The sequence below is a fragment of the Dermacentor variabilis genome, chromosome 3 (genome assembly GCF_050947875.1).
Source record: "Dermacentor variabilis isolate Ectoservices chromosome 3, ASM5094787v1, whole genome shotgun sequence".
NCBI lineage: Eukaryota > Metazoa > Arthropoda > Arachnida > Ixodida > Ixodidae > Dermacentor > Dermacentor variabilis.
This window is the reverse complement of record NC_134570.1, coordinates 90,747,554-90,767,267: the sequence shown is the minus strand read 5'-3', so window position 1 is coordinate 90,767,267 and position 19,714 is coordinate 90,747,554. Positions and strand designations below refer to the sequence as shown.

The 19,714-nt window shown below is 49.3% G+C and overlaps 1 protein-coding gene across 1 annotated transcript in view; it reads left to right on the top strand.

Moving 5' to 3' along the window:
• The first annotated feature begins 305 nt into the window (after positions 1-305).
• LOC142574616 (scoloptoxin SSD14-like) overlaps positions 306-19,714 on the top strand; it is a 103,222-nt gene continuing 83,813 nt past the window's right edge. Inside the window, exons 1-5 of the mRNA XM_075683659.1 lie at positions 306-596; positions 4,824-4,945; positions 6,845-7,060; positions 12,505-12,627; positions 13,019-13,116. Of these exons, the coding sequence (XP_075539774.1) occupies positions 306-596; positions 4,824-4,945; positions 6,845-7,060; positions 12,505-12,627; positions 13,019-13,116 (850 nt within the window). The remainder of the gene's footprint in view (positions 597-4,823; positions 4,946-6,844; positions 7,061-12,504; positions 12,628-13,018; positions 13,117-19,714) is intronic.

The following is a 19,714-nucleotide window of genomic DNA, read 5'->3' as shown; positions in this document are numbered from 1 at the left end:
CTGGCGTGCGCAAACTTCGCGCTGAACAACGCCTACGAAGCCGATGCCAGCAAACTGGTGAAACGTTCACCAGCTACATAGAGGACATCGTCGACCACTGCCGGCGTGTCAACCCGACGATGGTGGAGTCGGAAAAAGTACGCCACATCATGAAGGGCATTTCCCACGATGCCTTTCATATGCTGCTGTCCAAAAACCCAGGCACTGTTTCTCATGTCATTGAGCTTTGCCAGAGTTTCGACGTGCTCTGCAGACAGCGTCTGCTCACGCGGTGCCCCCCTGCGTCCGTCGAAACCCTCGCGACTATGACCGCGACTCCTGAAATGGACTCCCGGCTTTGCCAAATAAAAGAGTTCGTTCGTGCTGAGGTCCCTCGTCAGCTTTCGCTGCTGTCCTTAGCCACGCCACCATGTTTGCCTTTGCCGGCCAACCTTAACCAGGTCATCCACGAGCAAGTGTGCGCAGCTCTCCCTTCTGTCCGCGAGACTCCGCCGGTGCCGACTCCCGTTGCTTTTCCCGAGGTGACTGCAACTCTCAGCTCTGCCGAGGCTCTCGCGCGGCCACCACCTCCGACCTTTGCGCCATCCCCATCAGTCGTGCCACTGCGTCCAGCTCGTCACTTTGTTTAGCCGCGGTACCCACACATCAGTGGACAATGGCGCACTCTTGACGACCGGCCAATATGTTTTGCCTGTGGTCTACCTGGTCACGTTGCATGATTTCGCCGTCGTCGCGCAACGTCCTACCACTGCAGCTTTGACGCCGCAACATACGTTTCCCCATGCCCGATCCGATGTCTTCCTACTCGGACCACTGCCCTCTTGTTGTCGGCGTTCGCCATCGCCTCGACGCCACTCGCTTTCGCCGATGCGTCGTCGTCCTTCTTCGCCGGAACGGGAAAACTAATCGTCGCAGTTCCAGAGGCAAGAACTGCGTCACCCACGATAAGACCAAGGCCTCTCCCTTCTCCAACTAATGTTATTGACGTATATATGGACGGCGTCGCTGCACTCGTCTTCGTTGACACTGGTGCCACAGTTTCAGTTACTAGTGCCAAACTTTGCCATTCGCTCAGAAAATCAGAAAAGTTACGATGCCACTGTCCCACGTGTCTCTTCGTACTTACAGCGCAGACCACATCACGCTAGAGCTGCGTATCTGCTCGCGTTCTGATCAACGGCCTCCTCTACACCATCGAAATTTTGGCGCTGCGCTCTTTTTCCCACGATCTCATTTTGGGCTGGGGCTTCCTTTCCGCTAATAAGGCCGTCATCGACTGTTCTCGTGCTGAAGTGGAATTTCAAATGCTGTGTCATGCACCCCTCCTTGATGCTCGTGAACCTGAAGATAAAGTATTTGTTGCCGAAGACGTTACAATTCCACCACACTAATCTGCCCTTGCCACAGTGTCATGCAACATTGTTGCTAATGCCAGCGTATTTTTTACGCCAGCCGCAATTTTCGCTCGTCGCAGATGTTCCCCGCTGCCTTTCGCTCTTTTGGACGTTGATGCCGGCGTCAGCAGACTGCTCGTCGCCAATCGATTGCCCTGTCCTCTCACTTTGCTTCGTGGGGAGTGCGTTGGCCGTGCCCAGTGTGTCGACCCTGCTGCCATCATTGACATGCCAACTGAGTCCATCGCCACTCATGAGGTCGCCGGAATGACCTGTAACCCCGCGCAGGAGCCGACTTCGCCCGATGTTTTACATAGCTCCATCGCCGACAAGTTGACTGTTTCTCAACGCGCCCAGCTTCTACACGTTCTCGACAAGTTCCGTTCGTCTTTCGACTGTCAGCATGTTCCCTTGGGCCGCACGTCAACTATTTGTCATGGCATCGACACGGGTCCCAGTGTGCCACTGCGACAAAGACCACATCGTCTATCCGCGACAGAGCGCCGTGTTATCGACGACCAAGTAGCTGACATGCTCAAGTGCGGCGTCATTCAGCCTTCGGATAGCCCCTGGGCATCTCCCGTTGATCTTGTTAAGAAGAAGGATGGATCGATTCGATTCTGTGTCAATTACCGTCGTCTTAACAAAATAAATGGTAAAGATGTTTACCCTCTTCCGAGAATTGACGACGCCCTTGACTGTCTCCAAGGCGCGGAGTTCTTCTCGTCTATCGACATACGCAGATGCTGTTGGCAAGTCCCCATGGCACCCCAAGACCAACCTAAAACGGCCTATGTAACACCAGATGGCCTATATGAATTTCGTGTTATGCCTTTCGGGCTTTGCAACGCCCCCGCAACATTTGAGCGTATGATGGACAATCTTTTGCGTGGTCTCAAGTGGAAAACGTGCCTGTACTACTTAGACGATGTGGTTATTTTTTCGTCCGATTTTCCCACCCATCGCTGTAGGCTGGAGGAAGTGTTAGAGTGCCTAACTGCTGCCGGCCTTCTGCTCAACCTGAAGAAACGCCACTTTGGCGCAAGTCAGCTCACCATTTTCGGCCATGTAGTATCTAAACACGGCATTCTTCCTGACACCGCTGAGCTCCTTGCAGTTGCTGATTTTCCCAAACCTTCCTCCGTAAGTGAACTTCCTAGCTTCCTTGGCCTCTGTTCTTACTTTCGCCGCTTCATTCGGAATTTTGCATCCATCACCGCTCCCTTGAATCAGTTTCTACGGAGCGACTTGAATGACTACGTCTGGTCGTCTGCTTGTGACGATGCCTTCCAAGAGTTGCGTCATCTACTGACCTCGCCGCCTATACTGCGTCACTTCGACCCGGCAGCTCCGACCAAAGTGCCCACCGACGCCAGCGGTGTTGGACTCGGCGCTGTGCTCGCGCAGCGCAAATCTGGATTCGACAGTACGTCGTTGCATACGCAAGCCGCACCCTCATCAAAGCCGAGAAGAATTATTCCGTTACGGAGAAGGAATGTTTAGCCATAATCTGGGCACTTGGTAAATTTTGATTCTACCTCTATGGCCGCCCCTTCGACCTGATCACAGACCACCATGTACTTTGTTGGCTGTCCACGTTGAAGGACCCCTCAGGTCAATTAGCTCGCTGGGCTTTGCAGTTGCAAGATTTCAACGTGCACGTTGTCTACAGGTCTGGCCGCCGCCACACCGATGCCGACGCGCTTTCCCGTTCACCCGTGTTAGCCGAAAGCGATGCCTGCCTCTCTGCCGTTGACCAAGTACTTTCGTTCCCAGCAGGCTGCGACATGGCTTCGGAGCAACGCAAGGATGCCTGGATTAGTACTCTTATCCGCTTCCTTTCAAACCTGTCGACTGTTCTTTCACCTTCTCGATCTTTGCACCGCCGAGCATCTCACTTCGAAATTTGGGATGCACTTCTCTATCGCCTGAATTACGTCTCTGACGTCTGCAAGTAATTGCTGGTCATACCTCTACATCTTCGTGGTGAAATATGTTCTGCCTTCCATACTGACCCGCAGTGTGCACATGCGGGTGTCTTCAAAACCTACACCCGGCTTCGATCCAAGTATTATTGGCGTGGCATGTACACCTTTGTGTGCAAGTACATTCGGTCGTGCCCTCAGTGCCAACGCCGCAAGGTTCCTGCTCATCATGTCTCTGGTACACTCAAGCCAATCCCGTGTCCTGTCGCCTTTCGATCACATTGGCATTGACCTGTATGGACCCCTTCCGAGCATGGCTTCCGGAAACCACTGGATGGTCGTCGCCATCGACAATTTGACGGAATACGCAGAAACAGCTGCTCTGCATGCTGCCACCGCTTGTGATATAGCATCCTTCCTCCTGAAAAACATTATGTCACGGTGCACCTCGCGAACTTTCGAGTTATAGAGGACGTGTCTTCCTCTCCGAAGTCGTAAACGCTCTTCTTGCTGAATGTGGCATCGTTCATCGCACCACCACCGCCTACCATCCTCAATCTAATGGTCTGATGGAAAGATTTAACCGCACCCTTCGCGACATGCTCTCCAAATACGTCGCCTCTGATCAAACTGATTGGGACCTCATATTGCCATTCATCACGTTCGCCTAGGACACTGCACCACAGGCGACCACAAAGTTCTCCCCATCCTTCCTTTTGTATGGCCGCGAATCTTCGACTACCCTCGGCACCATTCTTCCGTACAGACCCGACTCATCCGAATTTACGCCCATCTCTGAAGCTGTCCGCCGCGCAGAGGAATGCCGTCAGCTCGCCCGTTCCTTTACAGCCGTTGACCAATGGCAACAAAAGTCTCGACGTGATGATGATCACCCGCATTGTCAATTTCTTCCGGACTCCCTTGTGTGGCTTTGGGTTCCCGCCGTTCCTGCTGCACTGTTATCCAAGCTTGCGTCCAAATATGAAGGACCCTACCGTGTTGCCGCACAGACAACGCCTGTGAACTATATTGTCGAGCCTCTCACGCCGCCTACGGACCAACGCTGTCGTGGTCGTGAAACCGTCTACCTACAACGCCTGTAGCCGTATTACGACCCCATGATTCTGTGTTCACCATGAGTCGCCAGGATGGCCGCTTTTCCTATAGGGGGGGGGGGTGCACTAAAAGCCCTGAGCAACTGGTTTCCGAGTTAACTGAGGAGTCTGTAAATGAAAAACAACTGCTTTCAATTGATAATGATGCCGAGTGTGTAGCGGGACAAGGGCCAGATACGTCCAAAAAGCGCCGTGACAAAGTTCTAGTCGCAGACACCTAGTCACTCAAACTGGCATCAAAGAGCTTGATTGAAGACCAGCACAGATCAATATCATCATCAGCAGCAAAAACATTTATAGGTCTCTATTATAGGGTCATTTATTGCAGTCCGTCAGGGTCTTCTGGACGTTCTTGACTGGGTTTATAAAGGGTGAAGCCCTTTGTTCAGGGCTCCAACGGCCTCAGCTGTCAAGCGTGGTCGCCGCACGAGACCAATTTGGTCCTCGCAGAGGTCACCGGCCAGCAGCACTTCCCGTCACAGTCCAGCACAGACCTAGTGGCACATACCAAGTATAATTTAATTGAACAGCGGTGTCTACTAAGTCCCGCATATTCCGTGATTAATGTCGGCGAGAAAGAGGGTCGTTGAAAAGCGGCACAAGTACACATTCGCAACTGCTAAATCATTAAAGGTGGTCGCAAATTGGTTTCGATGCCTGTTCCCTCAGCATAGCAGTCCCATGCTTTGACCCTTCGACCATGGAATACACAGTGGCTGAGGTTTGCAGTAAAACGGCTAGATACAAACGTACATAAATACACAAAAATTCAGCAGAGCCCCATCTCTACGTGACTGTCGACGGTAATGCTTTTGGCATTTAATCACTGTAGCAGCGCAAGCTATTGCCACCGTCTAAACAAGTGTGCGAGGCGTGTACCTGCAGCGGTGCTCCTCTTTTACACTTCCGTAAGAACAGCCAGCACCATCTAAGTCTACCGCCTCGAAGCCTGTGCGTGGCCTCCGAAATACATGGCGTGCCGGTGCATACGAACATTTAGAAACGTGTCATGTAGCAACCAGGCTCCTCCTTCGCACTTTTTTCTGGAGACACGGTGCCATCTAGTGGCGCTACCGAAAAATCTATGCGTAAAACACTGTAAAAAACTAATGGTACCAGCGCTAACGTTTGTAAATGCCCTCCTGTGCTTAAAACCGGATACCTTGTAGGGGATGGAAGTTAAGGAAGATCTGTTAGCCGGTTGGCCTTTGGAGCCCACGGTAAAACCACAAATGAGGCATTGTAGGGTGGCATGCGCTGGGCCTCTTTTGAAGCCAGAGAAGCGCAGAGGTAAATCAGTTTTGAAGAAGGACTCAGGCACATGCATGAAAATAAATGAGTGGATAAAGTACTCAAGTATCTGCACCTAAAAAGCATGCAGACAGCAGAGGAAAAAGTCAAGGAAGGTGGCAACCAGGTACAAGTTAATAGAAAGTGTAAATATACAATCAGGACTCATCAAAAAGAAAGTGAGAGAAACAGACAATGAATTGAATGCAAAGAATGAAAACAAGAAAGGCCGTGGAGATTTACGATAAAAGTAATAAAAATTAAGAAGGAAAATCTTTAATATGTGCCTTGCTATTTGAGGCTCGAGCTGCTTGCCCGAGGTCAAATCAATTTGGAAAAGAAATTCGCAACAAGATGAGATATGTGTCTGCTGCCGCAAAAATCTGAAGATCACTCAGCGCACCCCAATGGGATACGTACGTATTCACCCAGTGAGACCCGGAGGTGGCGTACACCTTCCAGAAGCGCTCGGACTTAAATTGGACGGAAACATCAACCGGTCGGCGGTCGAGCCAAGCAAGAGACGTTTAGGGTATTGGTGAAAAAAAAAAAGCAGGGAAGAGATTAGTGCTATCGGATATGTTACAGACATAAGTAGCGGCCCATGGTAAACAGCGATGTTTGGAGGAAGAGAAGAAAGATCAAGCAGACGTATACAAAAATGCTAGAATGAAAAACACGTATGGCGTACTTGAGCAGCTGAAGTGGGCTACGTGTCTATTTGTAACCGTCTCATTTCAAAGGAGATGCCAGTAAATCATCCTCGTCATTGAAGTGCGAAACCGGAGTCCTGCTGCAGTAGGCGCCTGATACATAACTCGTTTCGACTGTGGCGATACGTTGCGTCGATATCTTGATTCAGTGCTAAGCGCGTTTCCGCCGACAGTCATCGTGAGATGATTTCTGCCGAACTTAGTTTCGAAAGGCAAATTTATGTATGCGTGCATTAGAGTTCAGCATGGCGTGAAAAGACATCTGTTGAACATTAGGTGACTGATAACTTGCCTTTGTTTGTCTAATGCCATTTCTTTTTCCTGTATATCCGAAAATTCTTAAAGCTTTTCAAAAAGTTTTTCATTTAGGCAGCACAAAACTCTCACATTTCTCACATTGTCAACAGTACCCTGGCTTCGACGGCTGCTATGCTCGTGTATGTGCTATTAATATACGAGGTCTTCGGAAACGTCAACAGTTCATCGGAGACCTCAAAAGACGCAAACACTGACAGCGACAAAAATATCCCATACAACAAGTCTAAGCCGTCGAATTCTACTCTCGGTAATTACACCAGATGGGCCGTGTCTATGGACGCCGCGCAGTGCGTAAATGTCAGCAGGTGGGTGTCAAGCTTTTCACTATTTTGTTCTTTGTTTGTTTAATCAGTGCAATTAAAAAAACGTTTTTGCGAATTAAAAGCGTGATCAGATGCTGTTATGATTTTGTCTATACATATATGTTAACAAGACGAAGGTGAGTCGAAGGACCCTCCCGTCTTTCGTAAGTCAGAATACAAACGCATAAATCCAACAGAAAATGACAACACGGAAAGCCGAGGGGGAATTACTTGTTTATTTATTTTGAATTATAAATTAGAAATGAATGAAAATAAAACTGGGAAAGGCAACTGGCCAAAGGTTGGATAGGAACCCACATCGCCGCATCACGCATGCGATGTTCTTGCCGATTGAGGTACCGCAGCGCCGTTGTAATATATATATATATATATATATATATATATATATATATATATATATACAAATAAATAAGTATATATAAATACACAAATAAGTAACGAAGCAGTTGGGGTGGTCGAAATCATTTGTTAAACAGGTCGCGCACCATACAGCTCACGAGAGAACCTGGACATACTTATTCCTTCCTTATAAAGCTCATTTCGTTATCGAAGCACTGTAGTGCATGTGAATGAAGGAAGTCTTCTTTGTTTCAGGTGTGGTTAATAAGTAATAAGAAGGGCAGTCGCATGTACAGAACACATCTATTTGAACCTTGCAATATATATATATATATATATATATATATATATATATATATATATATATATATATATATATATATATATATATACGGTCGTATATACTCAGGTCGTACGTACAATAAAAAAATCATAAAAAGGTAATACGAAAACAAGTGACCTGCAAAATAAGAGAAAACGTTTACATTAAATTTTTTTCCTTTTTCCCTCTTTTCCTTTCTTTTTAAAAGTTGAAGACCGTCGTTTGCCATTAAAAATTCTTTCCATTGTTTTCTAGTGATGGTCCTCAGGTCTATAGGCCTCTTTTCAAGGCTATTTAGCAGGAATGGTACACGATATTGTAACCTGTTAAAACCATTATTGGTTCGGGAAAATGGCAAATCCTATATTTCTCTTTGCCTTACGCTGTACGGCAGTTACAAGGATTTTTTGAGGCAGCTCATTCGAAGAAAATGCTCATTTGTGTGTTTTAAACTGCTCTTGTATATTAAGGACAGGTTAAATATGTATGCATGCCTGACAGAAAGGACATTAAATGACTGAAACAAATCCCGCGTATGGGAATCGTATGGGGCATTTGCGATATGGCGAATAACTTTTTTCTGTATTACAAGTAATCTGTGAATGTTTGTGCGAGATGTTGTCCCCCAAACAAGGTTACAGTAGTTTATACGCGGGAGGAATAAGGCATTATATAGAAGAAGCTTGAGTTTCAGTGAAATCACCTGTCGCAATCTGCAAATCATTCCACATGGATTAGGTGTGAATTAGGTATGAATTAGGTATGAAATACTCGATGAGATGCTTTCTCGAAATCTAAAAAAATATCAGTTAACCCATGCTTATCCAGGATAGCTGCGAAATTATGAATGGTTTCTAAAAGCTCAGTAATGGTTGAAAGTCCTTTACGAAATCTGTGCTGCCTGGGGTCGACAAAACCATGAAACTCAAGAAAAGCTGTTAGATGTTTAAAGATAATGTGCTCAAGAAGTTTGGAACATGTGAAAAGTATAGAAATGGGTAGAAAGGTAGAAACAAGTGATGAGTCTCCTCCTTTTGGAACGGGAACAATCTTTACCGAATTTCCAATTATGAAGCGACTCGGACAGACATAACGACTCATTAGAAATTCCCTATGAGAATTGAGACTCGGCACAATGGAAAAGGAATGCGTTGGGTATGTCAGCGACGCTGGAAGTTCTTTCGTGTCAATGTTAAAAGCTTCGGAACACCTCCTTCCGTTAGTTTGACAGCAGGTCGCTTTTGAACATTGCGTCATACTGTGCGATCGCACTTGCTAGTTGTATCAGAAAAGTAATGAAACGCGAGGCTCTAATGCGTCTGGAGTGGTATCTAGAGCACTATGAAATTTATCCAGATACGTTGACAGGATTCAGGTGCGGCCGTTCATCTATACACAACGTTGTCGACTTAGTAACGTGCGTCGAATTCCAGAAGGCCTGTAAACGCTTGTCTGCTGCCTTGTTTATAGACGTTAAAGGGGCTTACGATAACGTTACCCATGAAGCCATCTGCCGTGGTTGCTTAGTGGCTATGGTGTTGGGCTGCTAAGCACGATGTCGCGGGATCAAATCCCCGCCACGGTGGCCGCATTTCGATGGGGGCGAAATGCGAAAACACTCGCATACTTAGATTTAGGTGCTCGCTAAAGAACCCCAGGTGGACAAAATTTCCGGAGTCCCCCACTACGGCGTGCCTTATAATCAGAGCGTGCTTTTGGCACCGAAAATCTCATGATTTGTATTTAATTTAACCCATTATGCCATCCTTAAATCGTTAGAAGCAATAAGACTTGTTGGCAAGATACACCACTGGGTTCGTAGCTACCTACAGATGCGATCATTCTCCGTGCTCAACGGGGATGGCCCGACACTCTAATATTATAGTAGGCGCGGAGTCCCTCGGGGCGGAGGCCTAACGATATTTAATATAGCTCTTACTGGACTACTCGAGGACCTGTCCAGCACCGTTCGACTCTCTATATACGCCGACGACATCTGTGTATGGACGTTGGGGGTGACACGGCTTCAGCTTCGCGCTCGGCTTCAGAACGCGGCCTCATGGACATCATGCATTCTTCGTAAACAAGGTCTGGAGGTGACGTGGCGAAAAGTGCGCAGTGGGGACGTTTACCCGGAAGCCAGTGCAAGCCTGTCTGTCTGTCTGTCTGTCTGTCTGTCTGTCTGTCTGTCTGTCTGTCTGTCTGTCTGTCTGTCTGTCCGTCCGTCCGTCCGTCCGTCCGTCCGTCCGTCCGTCGGTCCGTCCGTCCGTCCGTCCGTCCGTCCGTCCGTCCGTCCGTCCGTCCGTCCGTCCGTCCGTCCGTCCGTCCGTCTGTCTGTGTCTGTCTGTCTGTCTGTCTGTCTGTCTGTCTGTCTGTCTGTCTGTCTGTCTTTTCGTATACTAAACCTGTGACCCACGTTGTCTACTAGGATTTGCCACAATGCATGTGCTCGTGGTCTCCATGGCGTCGTGGTCGTATCGTGTTCATTCCAGCTTCGTCATCCGACTCTTTCATGGCGTTGTCATCACGTCATCGTCGTCAAACACTCGTCGTGCATTCACTGTCATACCGTCGTCGCGGTTGGCCGTGCTCGTTCCGTCGTCATCGCTCCAGTTTCGTGTTCTGATTCTCGTTATGCCGTCGTCGTCACGCCATCGTTGCCATACAGTCATCACCAGACAGCCGTCGTCACGCAATCGTCGTCATACCTTCGTCTACATCCCATAGTACTCATATCATTTAGTCGTTGTAATTCATTTGTTGTCATGCAGTCGTCGGGAGGTCGTCGTGGTCGTCTCATCGTCGTCATTTAAACTTCCTTATCCAACCCTTGTCATGCCGTCGTCGTTATGACATCGTTGTCACACTGCAGTCTTCATACCTAATCGTCTCACCATCACAACCACTTTAGAGATTCTTTCCTGTGGCCTGTGGTCATCATGGCGTCGTCGCCTACCACCTTCGTCATTCCATCGACGTCGTTCCTCCTCATTCTGTCGTAATCATGCTGTCGTCATTAAATCAAGATTGCGCTGCCATTTACACTCCTTGTCATTTCGCCCTTCTCAGACAGTCGTCGCCATGCATTCGTTCTCTTACGATGGTCGTCATACCGTCGAGGGCATTCTGTCGTCGTCCTTTTCAGTTTTGTCGTCGGGTTGTGATGGTGCCATCATTATACGTGCTTCTTGATACAGTCGTCGTACCGCCGTTGTAGCCTTAAACTTGTCACCCCATTTTCCTCACACGGTAGTAGTCGCCCTGTCGTCATCCTCCATCGTCATAAATTTAATGTAGTCAACTCATTGTCGTCATGCCGTCATTGTTATACCGTCTTCCTCAATGCACCGACGTCACTTCTTCGTCCTGTCACCGTCAGTGCGTCCTCGTCAAAAATAATCATCATACCGTTTTGCTCATCGGCGCCCTTAACAAGTGAGTGCCATAAAAAGTGGGCCTGTACCTTGGACAATGTGTCGCATGTAGGCGTATCAATGTACCTCTCACAATGAAAAGTGCAGATTCTAAATAAACGAATTTTCAACAATATGATGTGTCACTAAATCGCTTGAATGCTAATGGTATTACCGTCGACAGTCACCGTGAGGTGGGCTATACCGGAACCTTGCTGAAGAGAAGCCTCAAGTCGCCGGCGCCAAGAAAGACGACGGAGGCTTCGAATCCGCGAATCTCTTAAACGATCTCATTAAAAGTTTTCTACTACTACTACTACTACTACAATAGCAATTATATGGACACTCCAGACGCATTTCTGCCGTCGGAGTCGCCGTCGCCGCGAGCTTCCGTATAATATTTAAGGGCGATAAAATGGTCGTCGCGCGCCGTATGCTGTATGTGCTAGTGAAAGCGTGCGAGGGTGAGCCGGCGAACGCGGCTCAATCTCGCGTGTACGATCGAGGAAGGCGGGCCGAATGCGCGCCCTCTCCAGTCAGGCGCGAGGTACGGGGGTGAGGCGAGGAAGGGGGCGTGCTTCTCTGGCACCGCTGTTTACGACTTGGCTGTGCCGGGCCCTATATTGAAGGCGATCTGCAACGTGGCTAAAGTGTGTGCCGTGCGGGCCTCATCTTCAATACGATGGGCGATGTCTGCAGAATGCGCGTAGTGTCGGTAGCTTCATATGCGCTGTGCTTTCAACGGTTCGTTCGCGTTGTAGCGACAGATACAGGAATCTCAATTCAATCACCACTGCTTTCGCAATTACTCACTTCAGAACTTTGACAGCGAGTTTCCAAGCTCATCAAGCGAGAAGTCTTCATGTTTCCCTGTGCGCGTGCGACAACGTACTTGTTAATTTAGTTAAAACACGTTGGTGGGCAGGTTGGCAATTTATTGAGTGGGCGAATAGTTTTCATAAAAACTGTCGTGTATACTGTTCCTCGACATACGGCTTCTACGGCTGACAACAGTTATCGTTAAAACAACATATATACACACTGGCGATACGATGAAAGGCAAGGCTGTGCTTGCGAATCAGGTCATATATTAGTACTGTTTATTCCCACCGAAGGCAATAGAGTTCTGTGATATTTTCTGCGTGCCGTCTGGATCAATTCAGAAAAATTAATAGAATGACGCCGGTGTCTACACTACCGGTGGTTAACTTATACACATAGCTCACCTTCCCCGTTGTGATTATTAAACATGTTTTATTTTTGTGAACGTAGGACATGTAGCTTACTTGCGGAATTGGTGTAAACATCTCTGTTATATCGTTATTGCTTTTTTGTACGTTTATTCAACTCAGGAACATTTTCCAGAAGAACGGTAGCACTGCGGACGCCGCCATTGCTACACTACTGTGCATGGGAGTTGTCATCCCTCACTCTATGGGCATCGGTGGGGGTTTTATAGCAACCGTATACAACCAGTAAGTGACATTTTTGGTATAGTCGGTGATATGTTATATACGTACGTCAGTTAAAATGTGTTTCCCAGCTATAATGCATTACATTCAATGCAAAATAATTAGCCTGAAATACGCTGGCTTGCAATGGGATACGATGGTTTCGCTGTGAGCAACAGGTTAGCCGGGAATGATAGACATTAAACCTACAGTTACAAATTCTGTTATGCTCTGTGTGCTGCTTTAGCATCTTTGTAGCCGAGGCGTGGGTGCAACGGCGTGAGCCCCAGATAACCACGTTATTTCAAGTCGTCTTATGAGGTACGCGTGCCACTCAAACACCTGTACGTACTTTAACTAATATACCATGTAACCTTCTCGCGTATTACAGTTAAATGCAGTACATTCTGTGCAGGTCCACTAAAAAAGCACAGATACTGATCGCCCGAGAAAGAGCACCGGAGAATGTCACGCAAGACTTGTTTGTTGGCAAAAAGACTGCAAGCATCGTTGGTGAGATGCATTCATTTCCATGTATGGGTGATGGCATATGACAGAGTTCACGCCTAGAACGCAATAATTCAGTACTCCGCCACTATTCCGCGCGCGTTCTCGCCTCCTGAAGGCTGTGGGATACAACCAGTGAAGGTTCTCCGCTCGAGTTGAGACTGCCAGGGGGCTTGAAGTAGTACCGACGCGCTCATTTCGCTCTCTGCATTTTCATAAATTTATTGCGATAGCAATTATATGGACACTCTGGGCGGCATTTTTACAATTGCTAGTATGTACAGCGGGCGTGCACGCGTTTCTCGCGGCGCTCGACGTTTCTGCGCAGGCGAGAGTAAGAGCGGGTACGAGAGAGAAAATCTGCGGGCCTTTGGTCCTTGAATATGTGACTCTGCCTAGGCACTACGGAGGAGGTTTCTTATCGAATGTGGTATGCGTTTGTCCCCTAGACATGCCGGTAGTGCGGAAGGCGTTCGAGTTTGCGCTCCGCCGCTGGCTGCCCGCGCGGCGAGGCAGTGGGCACGGACCCCCCATTTGGTGATCGCTGTGTCTGAAGGGGCAAGGTTCTGATTGGTGTTGTATAAGTCGCGGGTCACTATTGTTATCGCGACGATAGATTGCATTTTTTACAAGCACTGCTCCAGGGGAGCACATGTAACCTGCAAACGGAGGCATTAGGAGAGCACCTGAGGTCATAACAAAGCTGGCGGCGCAGAGAGAGAGAGGAAGAGGAAGGTGGCGGCTGTTGCGTTTCGCCTGCGACACGTGGTTTTGCCGGCGCGACTGCGGCGGGGCGGCAGACATTTTGGCCCGATCGTCGTCGCCGCAACACTCATCGCCAGGTGTTTCCAGGCGCGACTGCGGCGATGCGACCGCCTAGGGATCATCCTCGCATTCCAGTCATTGTGCCCGAAACAGGCGATGCCAAAGCAGGGATCTCATTCCAGTTATTGGGCCCGAAACAGGCGATGCCAAAGCAGGGATCTCGTTCCAGTCATTGTGCCCGAAACAGGCGATGCCAAAGCAGGGATCTCATTCCAGTTATTGGGCCCGAAGCAGGCGATGCCAAAGCAGGGATCTCGTTCCAGTCATTGTGCCCGAAACAGGCGATGCCAAAGCAGGGACCATCCTCTCATTACAGTCATTGTGTCCGACCGGCAGCGCCACGACAGGGTGCTACGAGATCGTGCTCGACATGGTGCTACGGCATCGCTACGACAGTGTGCGTCACCATTAGCCCATTGTACATTCACGTGCTCGTCTTTTGAGGGGTTCCTTCTTGCCCTCAACTGCGAGAGTATAAAAACAGCTGCCCCCGGACGCCAAAGGGAGGGCTCCGATTTCTTCTGTTGAGTGAAGTGCTCTCCCGTCTCTCTACTACGGTCAAACCTGACCGCCAACTCTTTGCGATGTTAAAATAAACAAGTTGTTTCGTTGTTACCAGTCGACTCATGCTTTGCCGGGACCTTCGGATGCTTCCAGTTGTACCCCAGGCCGCCAGGCCAACGCTACCCTTGGGGCTTGCGACCCAGGTACAACCACGGGCGTCAGCGCCGAGTTCCCAACAGATCGTACCAGCGGTCCGATCCAAACATCTGGTTGGCAGCGGTGAGATCGCCTACGACTTCAGACAACTGTCTGCCAGCGGTGAGATCGCGACAACGGAGGCCAGCAGCGAAGAGATGCAGTTGACTGTATGCTGAGCAGCTCAACGACGATCCGGGAGCAGTGCAACGAGCCCTGTGTGACGACTGGTTGCCTGCAGCGGAACGACTGCGCGGAATTCCTGCCTGCGAGGTTTGGTGAGTGCGGGACTTTCTTCTTCTGAGCTTTGCCAGGCTTTTGTTAGTGTTAGAAACAGAGCTGGTAATTGTGGTTGTCGTTGCTGCCGGGTTAGTTTGCGGCAAGACAATAGTAAGCAGTAGAGAAAGCAGCATTCAGAGCAGCCATGGATTTGAAGTCGTTGCGCAAACCGAAATTGTTGGAGCTTGCAAGAGAGTTGGGTCTGGATGTCTCAGACAAACTAAGAAAACCTGAACTGCTAAAGGCTATTCTTGAGTTAGAGGCTGAGGATGACGAGCTGTCGGAATGCCTTGAGACTATTGAGGAGAGGTCAAAAAGACAGGAGCGCGAACTTAAAGAGCAAAAAGAAAAAGAAGAGCGTGAACGTAAAGAACAGAAAGAAAAAGAAGAGCGTGAACGTAAAGAACAGAAAGAAAAAGAAGAGCGTGAACGTAAAGAACAGAAAGAGCGAGAGCAACAAGAGAAAAAAGAAGAGCGCGAACACGCTTTGGAAATGAAGCGTCTCGAGGTAGAGATGGAACGCGCTCGTAATGGAAGTCAGGCACACGGTGCAGGAGAACGCGTATTGTTCAAAATGACGGACCTGATGCGGCCGTTTAAGCTTGGAGAGGACATTGGTTTGTTCCTGGTTAACTTTGAGCGAACGTGCGAGAAGCAGGGGTTCTCTCGGGAAACGTGGCCACAGCGCTTGCTCACTTTGTTACCCGGCGAGGCGGCCGACGTAGTCGCTCGCTTGGATAGAGAGGAGGCAGAGGATTTCGACACAGTGAAATCGAGTCTTCTAAAAAAGTACCGGCTGTCTGCGGAGGCGTTCCGTCGGAAGTTTCGGGAAAATGAGAAAGGCAGAAGTGAGTCATATACAGAGTTTGCGTATAGGCTTATGTCGAACATGCAGGAGTGGCTCAAAGAAGAGAAAGCGTTTGGTGACCACGATAAAGTTCTGCAGTGCTTCGGGCTAGAACAGTTTTATAGTCGGTTACCGGAGAACGTGCGATACTGGGTCTTGGATAGGCCAGACGTGAGTACGGTGGCTAGAGCCGCTGAGCTAGCCGAGGAGTTTGTGACGCGTCGAGCTCGCGGAGCTAAGGACGGTCAAAAGGGTGAATTTGGCTCGAAGTTTGAGAGGCCGAAGTTCACACCCATGAGATTAAAGGGGGACACGCGTAGTGAGGATGCGAGTGAAAGCAGTCCGACCAAACGTAAAGAGACGGCGGCAGCCAAACGCAGAAAGCGGTTCGAGATGAGGCGAGCGCGCGTTTGTTATACGTGCCAGAAGCCGGGTCACTTTTCGGCGCAGTGTCCGGAAACAACACCAAAAGTTGTGTTTTTTTCAATAGGCAGCACTGACGAGAACATGAAGCTTCTCGAGCCTTACATGCGAGACCTCCTCGTGAACGGGAAAGAGTGCCGAGTGCTTCGCGATTCCGCAGCTACAATGGATGTAGTTCACCCGTCTTATGTAGAACCCCATATGTTCACGGGCGAGTGCGCGTGGATCAAGCAAGCCGTGGAAGCTCATAGCGTGTGTCTGCCAGTAGCAAAGGTGCTTATTGAAGGACCTTTCGGAGCACTTGAGACAGAGGCGGCAGTGTCATCTATGCTGCCACCCCAGTACCCGTACCTATTTTCAAACAGGTCCGATCACCTCCTGCGCGAGAAGGGGCTTTTGTTTGGTGAAGCTAGTGTTCAGGCCTTAACCAGATCGAAGGTTCGGGAGCTCGCTGCAAAGGCGGTAGTTGCGGGGCCGACGTTATCAAACAACGAAAAAGGGTCAGAGGCGCAGCAAGCTGATATTCAGAGCACGCCCGAACAGAATAAAATTGAGTCTGTAGCGTTGAAGGCGCCAGATACTGGAGAGGAAAATCCCGATTCGGGAAAGTTAGAAGAGCTATCTACTGATTTGCACATCGCGCCTACGTCAGACGGACTTGATAGGTTGCTAAAAGTCAGCCGGTCGGCTTTGATAGCCGAGCAAAAAAAGGATGGCAGCCTGGAAAACGTGCGCTGCAATGTCAAAGAAGGTATCGCCAGGAAAACTGCGCGTTTTGTGGAAAGAGGTGGAGTCCTGTACCGGAAGTATCTAGACCGCCGAGGAGTGGAGTTCGATCAGCTGGTCGTGCCTCAATGCTATCGTCAGGATCTGTTGCGCTTGTCACACGGGGGTTCGTGGTCCGGACACCTAGGAGTTAAGAAAACTAAGGACCGTCTCTTGCAAGAGTACTATTGGCCAGGGTGTTTTCGGGACGCAGACCATTTCGTGAGGACATGTGACACTTGTCAGCGGGTGGGCAAACCAGGGGACAAATCGAGGGCGCCGTTGAAATTGGTACCTATCATTACGGAGCCTTTTAGACGGCTCGTTATTGATACTGTGGGACCTCTGCCGGTAACAGCCACGGGGTACAGACACATTTTGACTGTGATCTGCCCAGCGACAAAGTTCCCTGAAGCAGTGCCGCTTAAAGAACTCAGCTCAGTTGAGATAGTTAATGCACTACTGTCCATATTTGCGCGAGTTGGTTTTCCTGCGGAAATCCAATCAGATCAGGGCACAGTGTTTACTAGCGCTTTGACGACAACTTTTCTCGAAAGGTGTGGGGTAAAGCTGTTACACAGCTCAGTGTACCACCCACAGTCGAATTCCGTTGAGGAGCTCCACTCCGTCATGAAGCGCGTGTTGAGAGCCTTGTGTTTTGAACATCAAACTGACTGGGAGCTGTGTCTGCCTGGGGTGATGTTTGCTTTAAGGACCGCGCCGCATGCGGCTACGGGGTTTTCGCCAGCTGAACTGGTGTACGGTCGCTCGCTTCGATCTCCGCTTCGCATGCTTCGAGAATCGTGGGAAGGTAGGGGCGACGACCCAGTCGTGGTGGAGTACGTACTTAAGCTCCTCGAACGCTTAAGAAGGGCACAGGAGTTGTCAGGTGAAGCAATGACAAAGGCCCAGCAGAGGGCCAAGGTTTATTATGATCGGACAGCCAGGGCCCGTCGTTTTGAGGTTGGCGATGAGGTCATGATATTGCGCACATCGCTAAACAACAAACTAGACGTGCAGTGGGAGGGCCCAGCACGAATTGTTCAGAAACTGTCGGACGTTAACTACGTGGTAAGTCTGCCAGGAAAGCGGAAAGCACAGCAAGTTTACCACTGTAATCTGCTCAAACCTTATAGACAAAGGGAAGCAGTGGTGTGCATGATGGTAAACGTTCCTGAAGAGCTTCCGGTCGAGCTTCCGGGACTAGGCTCAGTGACGAACAGGGAAGACACCGGTCAAGTCATTAGTGACCTTATCAGTAAAGCACCGCTGTCGCCCGAGCAGAAAACCGAACTACACCAGCTATTACAAGAGTTTCAAGGTCTGTTCTCTGAGAGGCCTGGTAGGACTTCTGTACTTACTCATGATATAGAACTTACCTCCACAGAGCCAGTACGATCCAAGGCGTATCGGGTGTCACCCCGCCAGAGCGATATTATGGAGGCTGAGGTAAAGAAAATGCTACAGCTCGGTGTTATTGAGGCAGGTGAGAGTGATTATACCTCCCCTTTGATTTTAGTTGAGGTACCGGGCAAGGAACCTCGTCCTTGCGTCGACTACCGCAGGCTTAATTCCATCACTAAGGATCAAATTTATCCGATCCCTAACATCGAGGAGCGCCTTGAGAAAGTTAGTAGCGCTCAGTTTATTTCCACCCTAGATCTTGTCAGGGGTTATTGGCAGGTTCCACTTACAGAAGAGGCTAGTAGGTATGCGGCGTTCATTTCACCAATGGGAACATTCCGTCCTAAAGTGTTGAGTTTTGGTTTGAAGAACGCGCCATACTGTTTTTCAAGCCTCATGGATAAAGTGTTGCGGGGACAGCAAGAATTCGCTTTACCGTATCTAGACGACGTAGCGATATTCTCCGCATCCTGGTCTGAGCATATGGCACACTTGCGGGCAGTGCTAACCCGCCTGCGCGAAGCGGGCTTGACAGTCAAGGCTCCTAAGTGCCAGTAAGCACAGGCCGAGGTTGTCTACCTCGGTCACGTGATTGGTCAGGGTCGTCGCCGCCCCTCTGAAATAAAAGTGGCCGCTGTGCGAGACTTTCCGCAACCGCGCACCAAGACCGATATTCGGTCGTTCTTAGGTGTCGCCGGCTACTATCAGAGGTACATCCCTAGGTACTCTGATATCGCGGCTCCCCTGACGGATGCTCTAAGAAAGACAGAGCCTCAAACAGTCGTCTGGGACGAGACCAAGGAAAGAGCTTTTAGCGCCCTAAAGAGTGCCCTAACAAGCCAGCCTGTGCTACGATCGCCAGACTATACAAAAGGGTTCATTGTTCAGTGCGATGCTAGTGAGCGAGGCATGGGCGTTGTACTGTGCCAACGGGAAAATGGAGAAGTAGAACACCCCGTCCTGTATGCTAGTCGTAAGCTGACCAGTCGTGAGCAGGCGTATAGCGCCACCGAGAAAGAGTGTGCATGTCTCGTGTGGGCCGTTCAGAAATTGTCATGCTATCTAGCCGGCTCGAGGTTTATCATTGAGACGGATCACTGCCCTCTCCAATGGCTGCAGACCATCTCTCCCAAAAATGGCCGCCTCCTGCGCTGGAGCCTCGCTTTACAACAATATTCCTTTGAGGTGCGTTACAAAAAGGGGAGTCTCAACGGTAACGCCGATGGCTTAAGTCGAAGCCCCTAACGTAGGAATCAGCCTCAAAATTGTTTGTTACTGATGTTTTTCTTCCTGAGGCAGGATTTTTTTTTTAACATATTGCTTTTGTTTAGTGTTTCAAAGTGATGATATGCTTTCTAGTGC